This window comes from Mastigoproctus giganteus, chromosome 3 (genome assembly GCF_048544385.1).
Source record: "Mastigoproctus giganteus isolate SK-2022 chromosome 3, ASM4854438v1, whole genome shotgun sequence".
Taxonomy (NCBI): Eukaryota; Metazoa; Arthropoda; class Arachnida; order Uropygi; family Thelyphonidae; genus Mastigoproctus; species Mastigoproctus giganteus.
In genome coordinates, this window is record NC_143577.1 from 192042500 (window position 1) to 192062610 (window position 20111).

At 37.6% G+C, this 20111-nt stretch overlaps 1 protein-coding gene across 1 annotated transcript in view; it reads right to left on the reverse strand.

Annotated features, from left to right (window-relative positions):
• LOC150088527 (protein arginine methyltransferase NDUFAF7, mitochondrial-like) overlaps positions 1 to 20111 on the reverse strand; it is a 106716-nt gene that overhangs the window by 47246 nt on the left and 39359 nt on the right. The window contains exon 5 of the mRNA XM_090370218.1: positions 15029 to 15307. Within this exon, the coding sequence (XP_090226344.1) occupies positions 15029 to 15307 (279 nt within the window). The remainder of the gene's footprint in view (positions 1 to 15028; positions 15308 to 20111) is intronic.

Genomic DNA, 20111 nt, shown 5'->3' on the forward strand with positions numbered 1-20111 from the left:
CAGTTGGTGTTATGCAGTCAGGATGGTATGCCTCCAATTTTCGTCTTCTGATCGCTTCCCATCCGAGCCATGCAGGTTGAATTTCGATTTGTCAGAAAAGATGACGGTGTCCCATTGCTCTTTTGTTCATGAAACGTGCTTTAGCCCAAGTCGCTTCTTCCTCATTTGTTGGGTAAACAAAAGCTTCTTGGGTCGATAGGCATGCAGACCACATTCTGAAAACCGTCTTTGGATATTTCGTGCACTTGTTTCAACACCAGAGGCCATCTCAAAGTCCACTTTTAGATCAGAAGTACTAGCATGGTGATTACGAAGGCACAGCCATTTCAAATATCGATAATGGGAAGGTGTAGTCACTCTCTTATGGCCTGATACAGGTCTTCTCCTCTTCACATCACCGGTTTCATGCTTTAATTTCAGCACCCGGGATACTGTTGACTGGTGGCAGCCTATTTTATCAGCGATAGCACACGTAGAAAGCCCTTCCTGGGACAGAGCAACAGCTACACTTTTTTTTCCTTGGTGTCAACTGAACATAAGGAGCCATGCTTACACCTCCAGAAAACAGGATATTAATGAGCGTGTATATCTTTCCAACGCCATATTTATAGAAATGGCTGATACAATACCTTTGCTTTGCAACAAACAAAATGACTGCAATCAAACAATATCTTATACGTTTCACTACAAATGTTACTTTTTTTAAGGTGATGCAGTTTTTTTGTCTGCCATTGTATGTACATTTGTCAGAATTGTCATTAACCATAGGAGATGTATTTGATAAATCAGGTTTCTCTACAGTTGAACAGGCACTTAATAGAGTAAGAATTACTTTAAATACCAGCTATATTATCGAATATACTCTCATATATAGCAACATGTTGAATAACCTTTTACCACCACATTAATTGTGACATCAGAATCCTCAATTCAAACATATACCAGCAATGCACACAGTTCAAAGGTTTTCCTATTCAAATGGATGAACAAGAAATCCCAACAACTTAACTTTCTACAAAAGAATCAGGGTACACTGACTTGGATCAATATTTTTAAAAGTAAGGATATTTCTTACTGACATAGAAAGCCAGATCTACATCCAACAATAACACTATTGAAGATACATTAACCAGTTCCAATTCTCCACTAGAGAACAGTTCCCTTCCATTCCACAAACATTTTCTGGATGTCAATCCTCTGATTCATCTTCTATTGAGGCTCAAAAACATTTAGCCAACTGCAACACCAAAACTATACAAGGAATGACTGTACAATATGGAGTGAGGTGGTTGATGACAAGTGAGGTGTCATTTGTCATCAACTGCAGAAACTGGTTTTAACAATTTAATATGCTCCATGGCCTATAAACTGGTAAGACAAAATTTTTAACATTAGCATGGATATAGGTGAATTTATGGAATAATGAAAGGGTGATCTTACAAAGAAAGGCTTCAGTTCTGCAATTCAACATTTCAATCATCTGATTGAAATGTTTAAGACTTTGAATGGATTGAGCAAGCTCAATCTGTTCAAAGATGAAGAAGAATGCTGATGGCATTAGTCATCTTCATCAGATTACACATGAGGGGAACATAACTTCAAACTGAGGAAGGATGGTTGCAGGATAATTGTGTGGAGGTTGAAAAATCAACCACCCACTTCTGGTTACTTGTTGAAATAAACTTCCATCTGTTGTTGTGGAATAGGTAGTTTGAATTGGAGAGAATAGACAAGTGATGTGGGAAGTTCTTTTTTTTTGGCTGATGCTTTATAAGCTTGCTTTCTTGCATCATTTCCTGATACTAATACTAATACCTTACAGCTGAACATGGAGAACAGTTCTCTTCCATTTCACACACACTTTCTGGGTGGTCATGAAGTTTCCAATCCTGTGATTCATCTTCCATCAATGCTGGGAAACCTTCAGCCAAAAACAATGTAAAAATCATACCATATGAAATGGAGTCTCAGCTGCTAAAGCTAATAGCAGGAATTTTAATTTCAGGAAAGGGGAACTACTTACCATTTCAAGGGAACTAGTCATCACTAGTCAAATAGGAAAAGGAGCTCATATGAGAAGAGACTGAATATGTGTGGGCTAAATATCTTAGTAATTAGGTAACTTACAGAACCTAACTGAGGTTTATAAGGCTGTGAGAGAGAGCAGTAAAATAAAGGAAGGAGAGAATTTTGCAGTGATACTATAGCCAGACGGCATAAATACAAAAATTAAAATTGGGGGGGGGGGGGGGAGAATTATAGACTGGAATGCAGAAAGTTAGCAAGCTGTTAATGTTTCCTTCATGGGTTCAGGCTAAAATATAATTTAACCAAAATGCAGAATACCAAGAGCTTCCGACCTGGAATCAACACAACAGTGGTGTGATTTTGCAGAATGAAAATACTAGGATTTTTAATAATTTGTCCTCTGTGTGTGTATATACAGAAAATATATATAGAATATATATATATATATATATATATATATATCTGATAATTAAAATAAATATGATATTTAAAATAAAAACATCAGCCAGTAGTACGGCAATAATGCAGAGCGAAGCAAAACGCAAAATAATATAAAATAAACAAACAGGGAAGGGAAAGTAGAAATAATAGGACAAAAAAGGTAGTCGATAATCCCCGGTATAATTTAGTCAATTAAGTCATTAAACCCAATTAATAAAAAAAAATATAAATTTAAAATAATGCCAATTATAAATAATTTAGCGGTACCCCCCTCGAAGGTACCAGTTCCAAAAGACGTGAAATATCACCAAAAAAGGGTTAAAGAAACTACCAAAAACTAAAATATCAAAATAATAGACTGACCATCATGCCCCATATCGACAGCGGACCACGAGGCCAATAATGGTCATGGAATCGCTGCATTTCAATCGTCATACAAATCATTTGTATGACGTGTGATTTGTATGACGATTGAAATGCAGCGATTCCATGACCATTATTGGCCTCGTGGTCCTCTGTCGATATGGGGCATGATGGTCAGTCTATTATTTTGATATTTTAGTTTTTGGTAGTTTCTTTAACCCTTTTTTGGTGATATTTCACGTCTTTTGGAACTGGTACCTTCGAGGGGGGTACCGCTAAATTATTTATAATTGGCATTATTTTAAATTTATATATTTTTTTTATTAATTGGGTTTAATGACTTAATTGACTAAATTATACCGGGGATTATCGACTACCTTTTTTGTCCTATTATTTCTACTTTCCCTTCCCTGTTTGTTTATTTTATATTATTTTGCGTTTTGCTTCGCTCTGCATTATTGCCGTACTACTGGCTGATGTTTTTATTTTAAATATCATATTTATTTTAATTATCAGATATAATTAGGCATCATGTGGAGGATGTGCATTTGCTGCCTCTAATGATAGCTACATAGCCATATCTATTTATTTTTATTACTTTTGCCTAATTTTTACCTCACATAATATATATATATATATATATATATATATATACACCTTTCAATATATGTATATATATAGAATTGTTGGAATAAACGAATTTATGAAATAATGAAAGGGTGATCTTACCAAGAAAGGCTTCAGTTCTGCAAATTGCAGTGTCTGGAGATTAGGCACACACAAAATCATCTGATTGAAATGTTTAAAACTTAATATGTATTGAAATGTTTAAGGCTTAATATATATTGAAATGTTTAAGACTTAATATATATTGAATTGTTTAAGACCTAAATATATATATATTGAAAGGTAGAAAATGGAAATAAGAATACAGAAAAATGGGGAGGTAGTTTAGTGAAGTCAAAGACAGAAAACACTAAACCTAAGCACACCATGGAGAATAAAGCGAGAAAAAAAAAAAAATAAATAAGGAAAGAAAGTGAAGGAGATAGAAGATAACTAATAAAATTCTATTAGTTAAATTCTATCTCCCTTCTATCACTATTAGCATTAGCATTAGCATTAGTAGAGGCATATGATGCAAGAAAGCAAGCTTATTCAGCATCAGCCAAAAAAAAAAAAAAAAAACACACACCACTCCCATTTCACCCCTCCGTTCGTTCGAAATACCTGTCCAGTTGAGCTTTAAATTTGTTTAGGCTATCAACTTCAACAACAAGTGATGGAAGTCGGTTCCACCAACCAACCACCCGCTGGCCAAAGGCAAATTTCCGCACATCTATCCGACATCCGTCCTTCCTCAATTTGAATTTATGCCCTCTGAGCTGATTATTCTGAGCAAGATGAAGAATCCCATTGGCATTGAGCATGCTCAAACCATTCAAAGCCTTATACACCTCTATCAGATCACCTCTCCGGTGCCTAGTCTCCAGACTCTGTAATTTGCAAAACTTAAGCCTTCCTTCGTAAGAGCAACCCTTTGTTCCATTCACTAATCTTGTTGCCCTTCTCTGTACCCGTTCCAGCAGCTCCACATCCTTCCTGAAATGAGGCCTCCAGACCTGTATACAGTACTCAAGATGTGGCCTAACCATTGCCTTATACAAGGGAATAATCACCTCCTTATCCCTGCTAGAAAAATTCCTCTTTATCATTGACAAGACACCATGAGCTACTCTTGCAGCTCATCTGCACTGCTCAGAGAACTTCATATCTGCCTGCACAATTATCCCCAGGTCCTTTTCATTCTCCACCACTGTCAGTGTAGTACCGCAGAGTTGATACGTTGCTCTGGGGTTACTGTTTACCATATGTAGTACTTTACATTTGTCAATGTTAAACTTCATTTGCCATCTCTCAGCCCATCTGTTCAACCTTTCCAGATCCTGTTGCAGCAGCATAGCGTCAGTAGTGTCCTTAACAACCCTGCCAACCTTTGTATTGTCTGCAAACTTGGACATTAAACTTGATATCCCATCATCAATATCATTCATAAACACCGAAAACAACAACGGACCCAACACTGAGCCCTGAGGGACTCCACTAATAACATTAGTCCACGATGAGCAGTGTCCATTGATTACCACTCTCTGTCTTCTGCCACTCAACCATCCCCTTATCCATAGCAGCAATTTGCCTCCAATGCCACACTGCTCCAATTTGTGCAGCAGTCTTCCATGTGCAACAGTATCAAAAGCCTTTCTAAGATCCAAATATATAATATCAAAGTTATTCCCTGCATCCAGTTCTTTTGTGACTACATCATAGTATCCAATCAAATTGGTCAGGCAAGACCTGCCCTTAACAAAACCATGCTGCGTCTGAGCTATAACTGAATTCTTGTCTAGATGATCCTGCAGTGCTTCTTTAACCAGTGCCTCCATTAATTTACCTGGAACAGAAGTTAAACTAACAGGTCTATAATTACTTGTGTCAGCCTTTGATCCTCCTTTGTGAATTGGGGTTACATTTGCACATCTCCAGTCTATGGGTACCTCCCCTGAGTCCAAAGTAGCTCTCATAATTATGGCTAGGGGTTTGCATACTTCCTTTGCTGCCTCCTTTAATATAACTGGATAGATCCCATCCACCCCAGGTGCCTTTTTTATGTTTATCCTCAACAATCTCTCCTCCACTTTCCTCTCAGTTATTACAAAATCATCCAGCTCACTGCCAATGTTTACTTTACCTACATCATTCTCCTTCCTGAATAATTCCTCATGCGTGAATGTAGATGCAAAATACTCGTTTAGATTGTTAGCCACCTGAGCAGGATCCTCAACTGTTGAACCATCAATATCCAGTGGACCAATCTGATTCATCCCTTTCCTTCTCGAGTTCAAATATGTAAAGAACTCTTTTCTGTTTTTCTTTGCATCCTTTGCCAAGGATTTTTCGTAGTCTGCCTTTGCCTGCCTAATCTCCTTTGTGACTTGGTTACAGACCAACTTATATGTATCATAGGCTTCCATGTCACCCATTAATTTGTATGTATCCCATGCATTTTTCTTCTCTGCCACATGTCTCATTAGTTCATCTGACAACCATTTAGGCCTAAACCTTGAACAATATTTCTTAGTTGGTATGTAAAGCCTGGTAGCCTCCAAGATTAGTTCCTTGAATGCCTCCCATTTTAAGTTTGCTGTTGGTAACATCATCAGTTGGTCCCACTGTATAGAATTTAAATACTGTCTCAGACCATCATAGTCGCCTTTACGAAAACAAAAACCCTTCCCTTTACCTCTGATGGTAGTTACCTCCTTGAGTAAATCCCACTTCAACACACTGTGATCACTGCCACCTAGTGGTTCATTTACCTGCAGATTCTTAATGCATGAAGAATCACTACTGATAATCAGATCAAGAGTATTGCTCCCTCTTGTTGCCTCACGAACATGCTGATGTAGAAAACAATCATCCAATAAATCCACAAAAGCCTTGCTAGTGTGCGAGTGACTAACCCACAAATTCCAGTCAATATCTGGGAAATTAAAATCCCCCATTATAAGACTCTCTGATTTACTGGCCCACTCTATTTCCTTGTACAATATCTTATTATACTCATCAGAGTCATTAGGCCTATAGCACACTCCTACTCTCAATTTTGATTTCCCTATGCTTATGTCACACCAAACTGACTCGACACTGCCCTGTCCATCGATGTCAACTGGCTTCACTTCCTTGGACTTTATGTGTTTCTTAATTAATAGCATAACCCCTCCTCCTCCCCTCCTGTCCTGTCTATCCTTTCTATACACATTGTATTCCCCAAATTCCAGTTCCGCATTACTTATATCTGTGTGACACCACGTCTCTGATATCCCAACAATATCTGCCTTTGATGTTTTGAGCAATACCTCAAATTCATCAAATTTATTTACCAAACTCCTAGCATTGGTGTACACGCAGGTATACATGCACCTGTTTCTATTCTTAGCTACCCTAACACAACCCATGTGTTTACTTGTACCGCAATGACTCCCAGCAGTCTCTGAAATATCCTGCATCTTGTTTTTCAGGCTTCTGCTCATTTCAATAGAAGCAGTGCAAGAATCACTTCCACCTCTGCCAGTGGCTACTGTTAATCTATTAGTCCTTGTATCCCCCCCAACTAGCAGTTTTCCGACCCACCTAACACTGCCTCGACAGCATCAGCAAAAATTCTTGCACCCTTTCTATTTAAGTGTATCCTATCCCTGTAGAAGCAATCTCTCCTGTTAACAAGTACAGTCCAGGCTGAAAAAAATTCTACCCCTTGAGCCTTGCACAATCCCTCCAGGGCCGAATTGATCGACAAGGCTCTCATCATATACTCCCTCCTATCGTGTCTGGGCAGAATTGCAGACACTTTCAAATTCAACCCTAATTCACGGTTTTTTTCAACAGTGACCTGTACTTGCTAAGTAATTCCGCCGGTCTCCTACTCTTAATATCATTAGTGCCAACGTGTACAACTATATCACCTTTTGTGCCCTTAAAAGATGATATCCGCTCTACAACGTCATCAACCTTTGCCCCTGGCAGACATACCCTGGTCCTGTTCCTCCTATCTTTTTTACAAAGCATGTTCCCCGTTTCCCTGACAATAGAGTCACCAACAACTACTAGTTCCTTCGGGACCAGCGCATTCTGCCTTGGGGGTTGTCTCTGTGTCACGCGATGCCCAAGTGCAAGCTCTGGCGTTGATGTGGGCAGCTGAGAGCTTGATGGGCCCCTCAATTTAGTTTCTTCGAGGGCATCCACCCTGTCCTTCAAGCTCTCATATAGGCCCAAAAGAACGCCGAGTTGTTGCCTGATATCAATACACTCCTTGCATCGCGCACACACAAAGACATCCCCCTTGGCAGTATCATGTCCCGTACCCGACTGCTCCGCAAACATCAAGCAAACAGTGCATTTTAAAAGACTGTGATTCAGAGGGCAACTGCCCCCCTCAGTTCTCCCCTGAACCACAGCACTCCCATTAGCTTGAGCCTTTTGCTTTGCTGCTCTGGTCAGAGTCATGATTCCGATTTAATTCAATAAAATTTCAAAACAAAAATTAAATCCTTAAGTTATATCCCAAAACAGTTATGTTATATGTATATATATTTTTTTTTTGGTATCTAGTGTTTTCTACGAGTTCCCTTTATACAACTTCCGTATCACGTGTACCACTATAGTTATGTATTAATTATTTGTTACGATTAAGTCGTTATATATATATATAGAGTTAAAAATACAATTTAATTGACAATAAAGTTTATCAAGATTAATAGATTTACTGATAATTGACAATATTATAATATGCACTATACTACACTAAGCTTATGCTATCGTGTAAAAATGGCGGGAATTCTCGAGCGGTACTTCTACGGACTCGTAAGTATTGATTTGCTTCCAAATCTCGCTATCTCAATTTAGAATAAACTAAGGATCCTGACTAGGTCTATAATCTACTTATAGAAGATAATTTGATATAACAATTGGTTAATAAATCGACTAAATTTGGTTAAAAAAAAAAGACCTCTCGTTCAATTTGCAACACGTGGATTTGATACCGTTACCGATACTAAGTAATACCTAGAAAATCTCTGTCTAAGTTAAACTTTAAACTAAGTATCGTAACTAGGAATATAAAGCTACTCTAGAAAATAAATTAATTTGACAATTTAAGCTAATAAATCAGAAAATAAATCAGGAAAAACTTCTCTGTTCCAAGAGCTTCAAGGAGCTTCGTCCGCACAGGCTAACCTCGAACCCAGACTCTCATCTATCATCCTCACTTTCTTTCCTTATTTTTCTCTTGCTTTATATATACAGTAAACCCCCGCTATTCGCGGTTTCGCGATCGCCGATTTAATATAAAATGAAACCTAAAAAAATGTGAATTTTAAAGCGCCATGAACATTTTCCACCATAAAAAAAACATGGGCGTGGCTAAAATTATCTTTCCCGGTCAAAACAGCGCTCAGTGGGTGGGGGAAGAGGGGTGACAAAATCACGAGCATGGATGTTTCTCACTAATCCTTGTTCAGTATGTGTTATGCGCTTGTCATGGAAGGTTTCGTCATTTGCTTTTAATTTATATGCTTATAAATTGAATAAATTTATCAATTTATAAATTTATAAATTGATATGCTTACAAAAATGATAAATCTACTGTTTTGCAGTGTAAAACAGACTTTTTTGAGTGTGTTAACGGAAGAAAGTGACTTTATTGTGGACAAGTTCTTTCTAACCCCTACAAAAATATGGCTACGAATAACAAGAGAAATGTGAAAATATCAAAGAAGGTGATGACATTAGCGAATAAAATTGAGTTATTAGATAAAATTTCTAATGGTGAAAGTGTCTCCTCAGTGGAAAAATGTTATAAAATCAATGAGTCAATGGTACGATCAATCAAGAAATCGGAAGAAAAAATCCGCCTTAGTGTCCGTGAAAACGCGCTAATTGCTTCAAAAATTTGCTCTGTAACTCATGATGTTAAATTTGAAAAAAACGGAAAAGGCTTTAAATCTGTGGATAGAAGACCGAACTCAAAATAAAATTCCGTTAAGTTCACTTATCATTCGTGAAAAGGCAAAACTCCTTTATCAACACTTTAGCGAAACTAGTGATAGCACTGGCGGGATAAGTTTTTTTAGTTAGCAAAGGCACTGGTTTGAAATTTCTAATAAATATTACATTTAATATTAAATTTTCTTATTTTCATTTCGATGCCTTATGCTTGCATTTCACTATGTACTTTCAATGTACATAGTCATATTATGAAGGTACATATAATACATACATAGACAAAATTTTAGACTACATTTTCTTATATATTTCATACTTTGGAATGGAACCCCTTTATTACTATGGGAGCCATAACTCAGTATTTGCGTTTTCGGTATTCGCGACATTTCTCAGGAACATAACCCCTGCGAATAGCGGTGGTTTACTGTATATATGGCGCCTTCGTAGCCAGGTGGGAAGGAGCAGCAGTGCATAGCACACGCTTCTTGATTAGACCAGGGTTCGAGCCCGTCACCACCAAATACGGAGTATGCGGAAAGGTCAGGGAATGACCACCGCATATCTCGGAGCAATATGGCCTTAGTTGCTAATGCTCCTAAAAACTAAAATAACAACAACAACTGTGTATATATATATATATATATATATATATATATATATACAGTTGGACTTCTCTTTAACCAACTTCCATACAGCAAATTTTTCTATGTAGCAAACTGTTTTGATTTTCCCTTGGTCATTACATTGAAAATAGTTTCCGTATAATGAAGAAAATTTCTATATAACAAACTGATTTCGAGAAACCCGGGTATGCATTGTTTGCCCCTCTGGCCTTTAGGCAATAGAGCTGATGCTGTTGAAAGCACGAATTAAGAACTAAAATGATTAAGAATTAATCACTTTAGCTTTTAATAGCTAAAGGGTTTAATTCTTAAGAGCATTCCACAATTTAGTGGTGCCCATAAAGCCTTTACTGTAACGAGAAGTAGCACTGGTCAACTGCTACCTGTGTCCACAGTATACTGGCGAAGATTAAGGCATATTCCCGAAACGGACATTGGCTCTGGTCAACCTGTTTTCTATTGTAAGCACCCTATTAGAGAATTAGGAGAGAGTAATTTTCCTTTATCCCAGAAATTCATCTGTTGTTTCGCAGAAATGAGACATCCACACTTTCACTTAATTTCACCTGTCTCTGTATGGCAGATAAAGTGGTCTCTAAATCAGTTTTGTTTTAGCTGCTGTGAAAGTAACCTTACAATGTCTAAGGGGAAATCCTTGAGTGTAGCGGAAAAAGTGGAAGTGCTTAATAGTGTAGATCGGGGTGTTAAAAAAAAAAGAATTGCTTTAAAATGTGGTATACATGCCAGTAATGTGTCAACCATTCTGAAAACCGTGTTTTGATTCTCAAACTGTCTGAAGAAACAGGACCCAGTTGGAAGAGTGCGAAATTATGCCTGTATGAAGATGTAGATGAAGCCTTTTTTAAGTGGGTGAAGTTGATTCGAGACCAAAACATGTCGATATCAGGTCCATTGATAAAAGTAAAGGCTATGGAGTATGCAACTTTTCTTGGACATAAAACATTCCAAGCCAGTTCTGGTTGGCTGGACAATTTTAAAAAGCACCATGGCTTACTCAAAAAAGTTATTTCTGGTGAAAGTGGAGTTGTAAAGAAACAGTTAGAAAGAAACAGTTTTCAAAAAAATTATGGAGGACCACAAGCCCAAAGACATATTCAACATTGATGAAACAGGTCTTATTTTTTAAATGTTTACCAAACAAGACACTGACTTTTAAAGGTGATAAATGTGCAAGTGGTAAAAATAGTAAGGAGAGAATTGAAATCTTGGTTGGTGCAAATATGGCTGGTAATGAAAAACTGAAGCTTTTGGTAATAGGCAAAAGTAAACAACCCCAGCGTTTCAAAGAAGTAAAGTCGTTCAAGTTGGACTACAACTACAACAAAAAAACTTGGATGACAATTGAAATATCTGAACAGTGGATTTTAAATTTTGATAGAAAGATGACAAAAGAAACAGAAAAATCGTTTTGATTGTCAACAACGGCCCTGCCCACCTTCACTCGGTAATTTCAAAACTTACAAGCGTGAATCTTGTTTTCTTCCCTCCGAATACCTCGTCTAAACTGCAGCCAATGGACCAAGGATTTATCAAAAATTTGAAAATGCACTACCGAAGGCGCATACTGAAAAAAATTATACTGAGAATAGAAACCACTCCACCTATAGATTCTGTTATAGATTTGTGGATGTGCATATCAGAGTTGGCAAAAGTGTGGATTCAAGATATGACGGAAAACGATTAAGAATTGTTTCACAAAAGCAGATTTTGTTAAAACACCAATTAACAGTGATGAGAGGGATGAACTGCTACAAGACATTGAGCAATCTTGGGAAGAACTCCAAGCAAGAGGTTTGATCAGTGGAGAAACTGTTCTTTAAGAATTTTTTGAAGTTGATAACGATGTAATAGTAGATGAATATCCGAGTGACTCCAACATTTTGAGAGTATTCAAAAAAACTAGTAGTAGTAGTAGTGGCATGTGATGCAAGAAAGCAAGTGTATGAGCTTATGCAGCATCAGCCAAAAAAAAAAAAAAAAAAAAAATCACACCATTCCTTCCAAATGCCTGTCCAGTTCCTCCTTAAATTTATTCAACCTATCAACTTCCACAACGACAGATGGAAGTTTGTTCCAGCAATTAACCACCCGCTGGCTAAAGGCAAATTTCCGCACATCTATTCTACATCTATCCTTTCTTAATTTGAATTTATGCCCCCTTAGATTTGTAATCTGAACAAGTGGAAGGATCCCATCAGAATTCAGCGTGCTGAACCCATTCAAGGCCTTATACACCTCAATCAGATCACTGTGCAGGTGCCTAGTCTCCAGCCACTGCGATCTGCGGAACTTAAGCCTCTCTTGATAAGAGGATCCCTTCTCTGTACATGCTCAAGTAAATTTACATCCTTCCTAAAATGAGGCCTTCAGACCTGTACGCAGTACTCAAGGCGTGGCCTGACCATTGCCTTATACAGAGGGATAATCACCTCCTTTTTCCTGCTAGTAAAATTCCTATATATCATTGACAAAACCCCATGACCTGCCCTGGCAGCCTGTCTGCATTGCTCAGAAAACTTCATATCTGCCTGCACAATTACTCCCAGGTCTTTTTCATTTTCTACCACCTTAAGTGTAGTACCACACAGTTGGTACGTTTCTCTGGGGTTACTTCTACCCATACGCAGTACTTTGCATTTGTCAAGGTTAAACTTCAGTTGCCACTTCTTAGCCCATCTGCCCAAATTATCCAGATCCTGTTGCAGTAGCACTGCCATTACTGTCATTAACAACCCTGCCAACCTTTGTATCATCTGCAAACTTCGACATTAAGCCTGATATACCTTCATCAATATCATTGATAAATATACAAAACAACAGTGGACCTAACACCGAACCCTGTAGGACCCCACTAATAACATTAGTCCAAGAAGAGCAGAGCACCCATTAGTCCAAGAAAAGCACCCATTGATTACCACCCTCTGTCTTCTCCCACTTAACCATCCTTTTATCCATTGTAGCAACTTACCCTTAATACCATTCTGCTCCAATTTGTACAATAGTCTTCCATGCGCAACAGTGTCAAAAGCCTTCCTGAAATCCAAATATATGATATCAAAATTATTTTTTGCATCCAGTTCCTTTGTAACCACATCATAATATCCTATCAAATTTGTCAGACATGACTTTCCCTTAACAAACCCATGCTGTGTCTGAATTATTGCTGCAGTCTTGTCTAGATGATCCTGCAATGCATCTTTAACCAGTGACTCCATTATTTTACCAGGAACAGAAGTTAAACTAACTGATGACAATATCAACGATGAGTTGGATGAAAATGAGGTCAACGAAGGCAATATTAAACCTTCCAAACATCCTTAATGTTGGTAGCATTTGAAACTTTGCGTCGAGGCCTTCAGTGTGAAGACAATGTGCAAGAAAACATATTTGAGTGCTTAAACAAATGCAAACATTTTTATGAATAATACAGTAAAATACAGTGTACAACAAAAAATAACCAAATATTTTACAAAACAATTCTTAAGTGTACACATATTGTGCGCATCATTAAGTAGTCATTTCTTAATATGTGTGTATTAATAAATTAATTGTTTTAAAATATTAGAAAATTTATTCATTCCCACTTATTTCTGATTTATTTCCCATATTTTACTGTATTTCTGAATGTTGAATTACAGTATTTTTCATTGTTGAAAAGGTCATATTTCTTTATAACTAAATTTCTGTATAATGAATTTTTTCAAGCGAAGATTGAATTCATTATAAGGAGGTCTGACTGTATATCATAAAATGGGCTAAGACTAAACCCGGAAAAATCAAAGTATATCATCTTTTCGCCGAAAGCACAAGCAGACCTCAATCCAGCAGTCTCTCTGGAGCCCTCAATTGCAGGGCATCTTCTCATCGCCACTCCTTCAGTTAAATTCTTAGGGGTGATAATGGACGAAAATCTGACTTATAAGGATCAAATTCAGCAACTGTGCTCAAAAGTGCTACGGGCCTTCTGGGGCATGAGACTCTACCTCTGTAGATCGCATAATAAAGAAACAGTCAGGAAATCTGTCTTCTACTACTTCAGCTCAATCATCCGTTACAGTATTGAAGTCTGGCCAGCAACTCTTTTGTCCGGCCTGAAGACGCTTTGGAGTCTAGAATTCTGGGTCCTGAAGTGGGCCAACAATTGGGCTCACCTTCCCTACACAACATCAAGATCACAGCTTCGTAAAAATCTAAGCTACACCCCAGCCCAGCACTTGGCATATGCTTGGAAGCTCACAATGGCACTCAATCTGTGCTCCGCAGTTCACAACTTCATCAACATCTGGGAATTCGTGGGCTAGAAAATTCCAGGTAGAGCTCTCAGAAACCCTCCAGTTCTCAGCTCAAACCTTCAAGAAGCAATTTCCCAACAGCATTATCGGCACACTGAGCTCCGCCGACACTGATTTCGATCTGTGGTCCAGTGTTTCAACCTAGAAGGAAAAAAAGAGAAAATTCATATTCACGTGCTGTCATGGTTCCTGTAACTGTCATTAAAACTTAAACTGACTTCAAGTGAAAGATGTCCAGACTGGCTCAATCGTTCTATCAGGTTATACCTGGATCATACTCTACGGTATGGCCTTATATCATCAGTATCTCAGAATATTCAGTTAAAATGCAATTATCAATAACTCAAAGCTATTTAGGTTAATCCTACACTGGAGAAAGCGATTTATGTATTCTGCGATTTATGTATTCTCTGAACATAAATCGCAGTAAGCGATTACTGCGATTTATGTATTCTCTGAACGTTATATGTATTATATTGTTGTTCTATGTATAATATGGATGTTGTTTGTATTCAATGGATGTTCCATGCAGTTTTTCTATGTTTTAGCAGTTTGTATGTAAGTAAATATAATGTCTCCAATTAGATTGTTAGATTCCTCTGGATGCCTGTAACAGGAATCACATCCTTGTAAAAATTTTGTGAATAGAGAATTTTATTATTAAAAAGCATCAAAATTTTCACAATTAGCTATACTTACCTGAAATTTGTGAATTGGTAAAGAATCAAAAAATTCATGAGCAGTAAAGAAGCTAAATCCTCTAGGTACTTCCTTAAGATGATGATACCAAAAGACTGGAATACCTTGCTTTGTAAAAGAATGTCTATAATACTGTGCATCTTTTTCTTTTGCTTCCACCATCTGCTTTTTTGTATCTGACACACATAACTTTTGTTCCTGAAGGCAACTTATGTAGGGACTAATTTCTACTAAATGGATGGAAAGTGAACTGCATACATGTGGAAACTTTGAAAAAACCTGAAATAAAATGTAAATATAAACACAATCACATAGAAAATTGCATATTATGCAAACTTAAGGTTTAGGCTAATTCCATAAAGTAAGAAAATACAGTCGATTCCAGTTAATTGGGACACATCGAGACTAGTGCATTTTGGCCCGATTAAGCGGCTGCCCCAATTATCCGAAGTTTCACGTAAAAAAAAGTTAAAAATACAATGGACCCCCACTTTACAACTGGTTCACTATACAATCAAATCACATTACAATGGAGTCTCCTAAGTAAAGTACCGTTCACTATACAATGTGTAGTAAGCACTGTTCATTGTGATCACGTTTGTGAATTGAATTTTAGTTCTATTAAACAGCGATTCTAATTAGCGAAAATAGGAGGAATATTATCCACAGGCTATAAAAGTAAAGATATATTAAGCACAAATTTACCCTTTATTACCTTACCAATTAAAAAATTAAATAATACGTGAAAATCGGAATTAATACGTACTGTAATATGTACATTCTAACTAGTTGACATTTCTATTCACTGACATTTGTGGGCGGGGGTTAAAATTCAAAACAGTAAAAAGATAAGCAATCAATAACAAAGAACACGGCACACACACAAATTGCAAGTAACACAATACGTGCAAGTGAGAATGGAGTAACGAGTTACGAATCTTTAAAAATAGGAATGAAGAGAAGATTATGAAAATTAATTTTTTTATATGATTGAAGATTTCATGGAAGTGTAAACACAATTTACCATAATAACCCACAGAATTCCAGCTGTCGGTATTATTGCAAATTCAATAAGATCAAGTTTACTATCTGTTTATGATAGATTTCACTAACAGAAAAGCCCAATAAACAGGTGACTGCTAATTGTTTTTATTGTTTTATGGCTGTGACCTCCAGAAATCGGACTGAACCATGTGGTACAGTCGGAGACAATCGTAGGGTGATCTCCAGTGCTGTGGTCTCCTGCTCCGATTAAACGGCATGTTGTCCCAATTAAGCGAAGTAAACCCTGGCTATTTTCTCGATTGGGTTCTGTTTTTTAAGATTTGCCCCAAATAACCGGAATCCACTGTATCAGTAAATATAGCTTTTTTGTCAAAAAAACTATTTTTGACAAAATATTTTGTCAAAACTAGAGAAATTTGTGTCAGAAATGTTTCAAATGGTGCAAATAGTTTATGGGCAATAAAAGAATTTTTAATAGGAGAGAGAGCCTACAAGGCAAGGAGTAAGATAGGATTCAAAATGTACTGCTTAAAAAATCAGATAAGCTGGATATCTTATTTTCACAGATCAGCATGAAATAGTTAATGAAACTGCAGCAACTCAAAACATTTCACACAAAAGGTATCATGGGCCCTTGCATGATGATCTATTGTTAAGCAAGACCATAACCAGGGCGCATAAAATTCAAACTAAGGGGGGTATCATAGACTGGATCGTGTAAAGTTTATTTTTAGCCAGCAAGCTGTTAACCACTAAAAGTTGCCTTCATGGGTTCAAGCCAAATAACACTGGTCAACACGTAGAGTGTTACGAAAATTAAAATACCCAATCTTGACTAATTTATGCTGCTGAACATGAAAATCACATTAAAATTTGTCGAATGGCTCTTATTTTCAAATTACAGTTGGGGTTTCATATTAGCAAGTTACTGTACATTATCAACTAACTCTCAGCAAAAACATGGCAACACTGCACTTTCGGTAACACCGTGCTCTTATCATGTGATCGGCAATTGTCACCTCACTTTGCATCATGTGATAAGTTGTTGTTGTTGTTGCTTCGAATGCATCTTCAACTCTGTTGCAGTAATCCTCGAATATAGGTACTGGGTGATTTGTTCTCAGTTAACAGTTGTTCTCTGTGAGATTCCTACTTTTTGTACAGTATTTGTGTTGTGTAAGATTAATATGCCCCGTAATTGTGTGAATAGTCTAGATTACTTCTGTTACGTATGTGGAGAAGCCACATTAGCTTCAAGGAAGCGTCCCTTAACTCGAGCCATCAAAAAGGCCCACTTCTTGTACTTTGGGTGTAAAGTAGGCAACCAGGACAAGAACTGGGCTCCACACATATGCTGCACTACCTGTTCATCAAAACTCAATATGTGGGTGAATCGAAAGGGACATTTTATGCCTTTTGCAGTGTCCATGATATGGAAGGAGCCAACAAATCACATCACAGACTGTTACTTCTGTATGGTGCCTCCTATTAGAAAAGGGATGACAATGAAGAAAAGATGGACAGTGATGTACACTAATATACCACCTGCAATTCATCCCATGCCTCACGGTGAAGTACTACCTATTCCTGAACCACCTGACCATTTTTCTGTACACTCTGATGTAAATGAAAACACTGATGAACACCAACTTGATATATACACAATGAAGTACAGCAGCCATCTACATCAAGGGATTCACCTTTTGTTCAAACCTTTATCCTTCTGAATGACATACGATCACAGAAAGTAAGCTTAATGTCCTCATCAGGGATCTTGAACTGCCAAAGAATAAGGCAGAGCATTTGGTCTCAAGGCTACAACAGTGGAATCTTCGCCGACCGGGCTAGCCGAGTGGGTAAAGTACCTGCCCGGCAACCCAAAGGTCGCGGGTTCGATTCCCGCCTCGGGCTTGGATCACTGTACTGCAAAAACCTTTGGAGGTGCAATATGGCCACAGAAGCCGATGCGCCAACAACTACCAAATCAAAAAAAAAAAAAAAAAAAAATCAGTGGAATCTTCTAGTTCATTCTGTGAAAGTGACAACATTTTGTACTCGACATAAAAACTATGATAAATTCTATCAAACAGAAGGTGAACTGTTTTTAAGGAGGCAGCAATGAACATGAGGCATGTCCCAAATAGTGGCGACTATTTATAGCTGTTACTAAGGTTAGCCTTAAGGCTGTTTTATTACACAATGGAAATATGCTGTCACCAAAATATGCTGTCACTATCAAAAGTATGAGTGGCAGTTTGTGGTGATTTAAAGGTAACTGCCATTTTATTAGGACTACAAGAGTTACACTAAGTATTGTTGCTTTCTCTGCGAGTGGGATAGTTGTGCCAAGGATATGCACTACAAGAAGAGGAGGTGCCTCCGTAGCCATGTGGGCAGGAGCAGCAGTGCATAGCACATGCTTCTTGATTAGACTGGGGTTCGAGCCCGTAACCACCAAATACAGAGGATGAGGAAAGGTCAGGGAATGACCGCCGCATATCCCTGGAGCAATATGGCCTTAGTTGCTAATGCTCCTAAAAACCAAATAACAAACAAACAAGAAGAGGAGTTGGCCTCAACGAAAATCATTAAATACCTGGAATGAAGAAAGTAGCATTTAATCTCTGGTAGATCCAAATAAAGTTTTGCTCCCACCACTCCTCATCAAACTGGGGCTCAAAAATTTCGTGAAGGCTTTGGAAATGAATGGTCCTGCATTCACATACTTGCAAGAGAAATTCCCAAGACTTAGTACAGAGAAGATTAAGGCAGGCATTTTCATTGGTTCAAAAATAAGGCAACTTTTGAAAAATGAACAGTTCGAATTTGCCCTTAGCGTCAGCAAGAAATCAGCATGGAAAGCCTTTCTACATGCTTCAACTAGTTTTATCGGAAATGTTAAAGCCAGCAACTACAGGCAGTTTGTGGAAGATCTCATTACCTCTTATGAAAAACTGGGGTATAACATGTCATTGAAGATGCATTTCTTGCACTCAACACCTGAATTTCTTCCTGCCAAACTGTGGTGCCATCAAGACATTGCAGTGATGGAACAAAGATACAAAAGCAAATGGAGTGCTGCCATATTAACCAGTTATTGTTGGATGGTGAAAAGGGATACTCCCAAAGCTGAATACAAGCGAAAGGCAAAGAGGTCCTATGTTTGATACAGGTATGTTCGTAGCTACATCTTTTTGCCATATAAATAAAAAATATATTGTATGAATATAAAAAACTACTTTTTTCGAAAACAAGACCAATCTACCATTTTAAGCACTGTTTCCAGGTTTAACACCCCAAAATCTATAAAGTAAACTTACTTTCATGCCTGTATCAAGATATGACTCAAAATTTGTTGTTCAGTGTAATCTAACCAGAATGCAGAATGACAGGGGCTTCAGAGGAAACAGAATCAATAAAATAGTGATGGGGTGTTTATGCACAAACAGTACAAAGGGCATACCATGACGATCTGGTACCATATAAGTCGTTCAACACATAGTACTGAAAATGCTTACTGCAGACCAGAAAGCTGACTGTGCAATGATTTCAAGTGACCTCACTGTGGTAGCTGATGATGACCTGTTGCTGCTCAATCATATCATCATTGAAGATGAAACAATATATTTTTTATGATCCTTGATCGCCTCATAGCATGAAGTTCCAAGGGAAAGCGTTCTCTTACCACAATGGAATTATTAACTACAATTTCATTTCAGAAGTGCAATTGTCATTAAAAATGACGTACATATTCTGTGAAAATTATGACAAAATTATTATTATTATTATTATTAGCCATATGGTGCAAGGAAACCCAAGGCTTATGCTGCACCAGCCAAAAAAAATTCCCGAGTTACCCTGAGAGAGAGAGAAGTAGAAAGGAATCACCAAGAAAGAGACGAATGATGATATACAGCTTATGATTATGATAAAGCAGAAAAAAATTCCCAGTACTGTGGACTATACAAGGTTGTTATATGACAGCACACTACACTTTGGTGGCTGCTTCAAAACAAAACAATTATTTTGAAGTATCCACCACACCACCATTATCTGATCTTTCACCCTGAATTTCTTT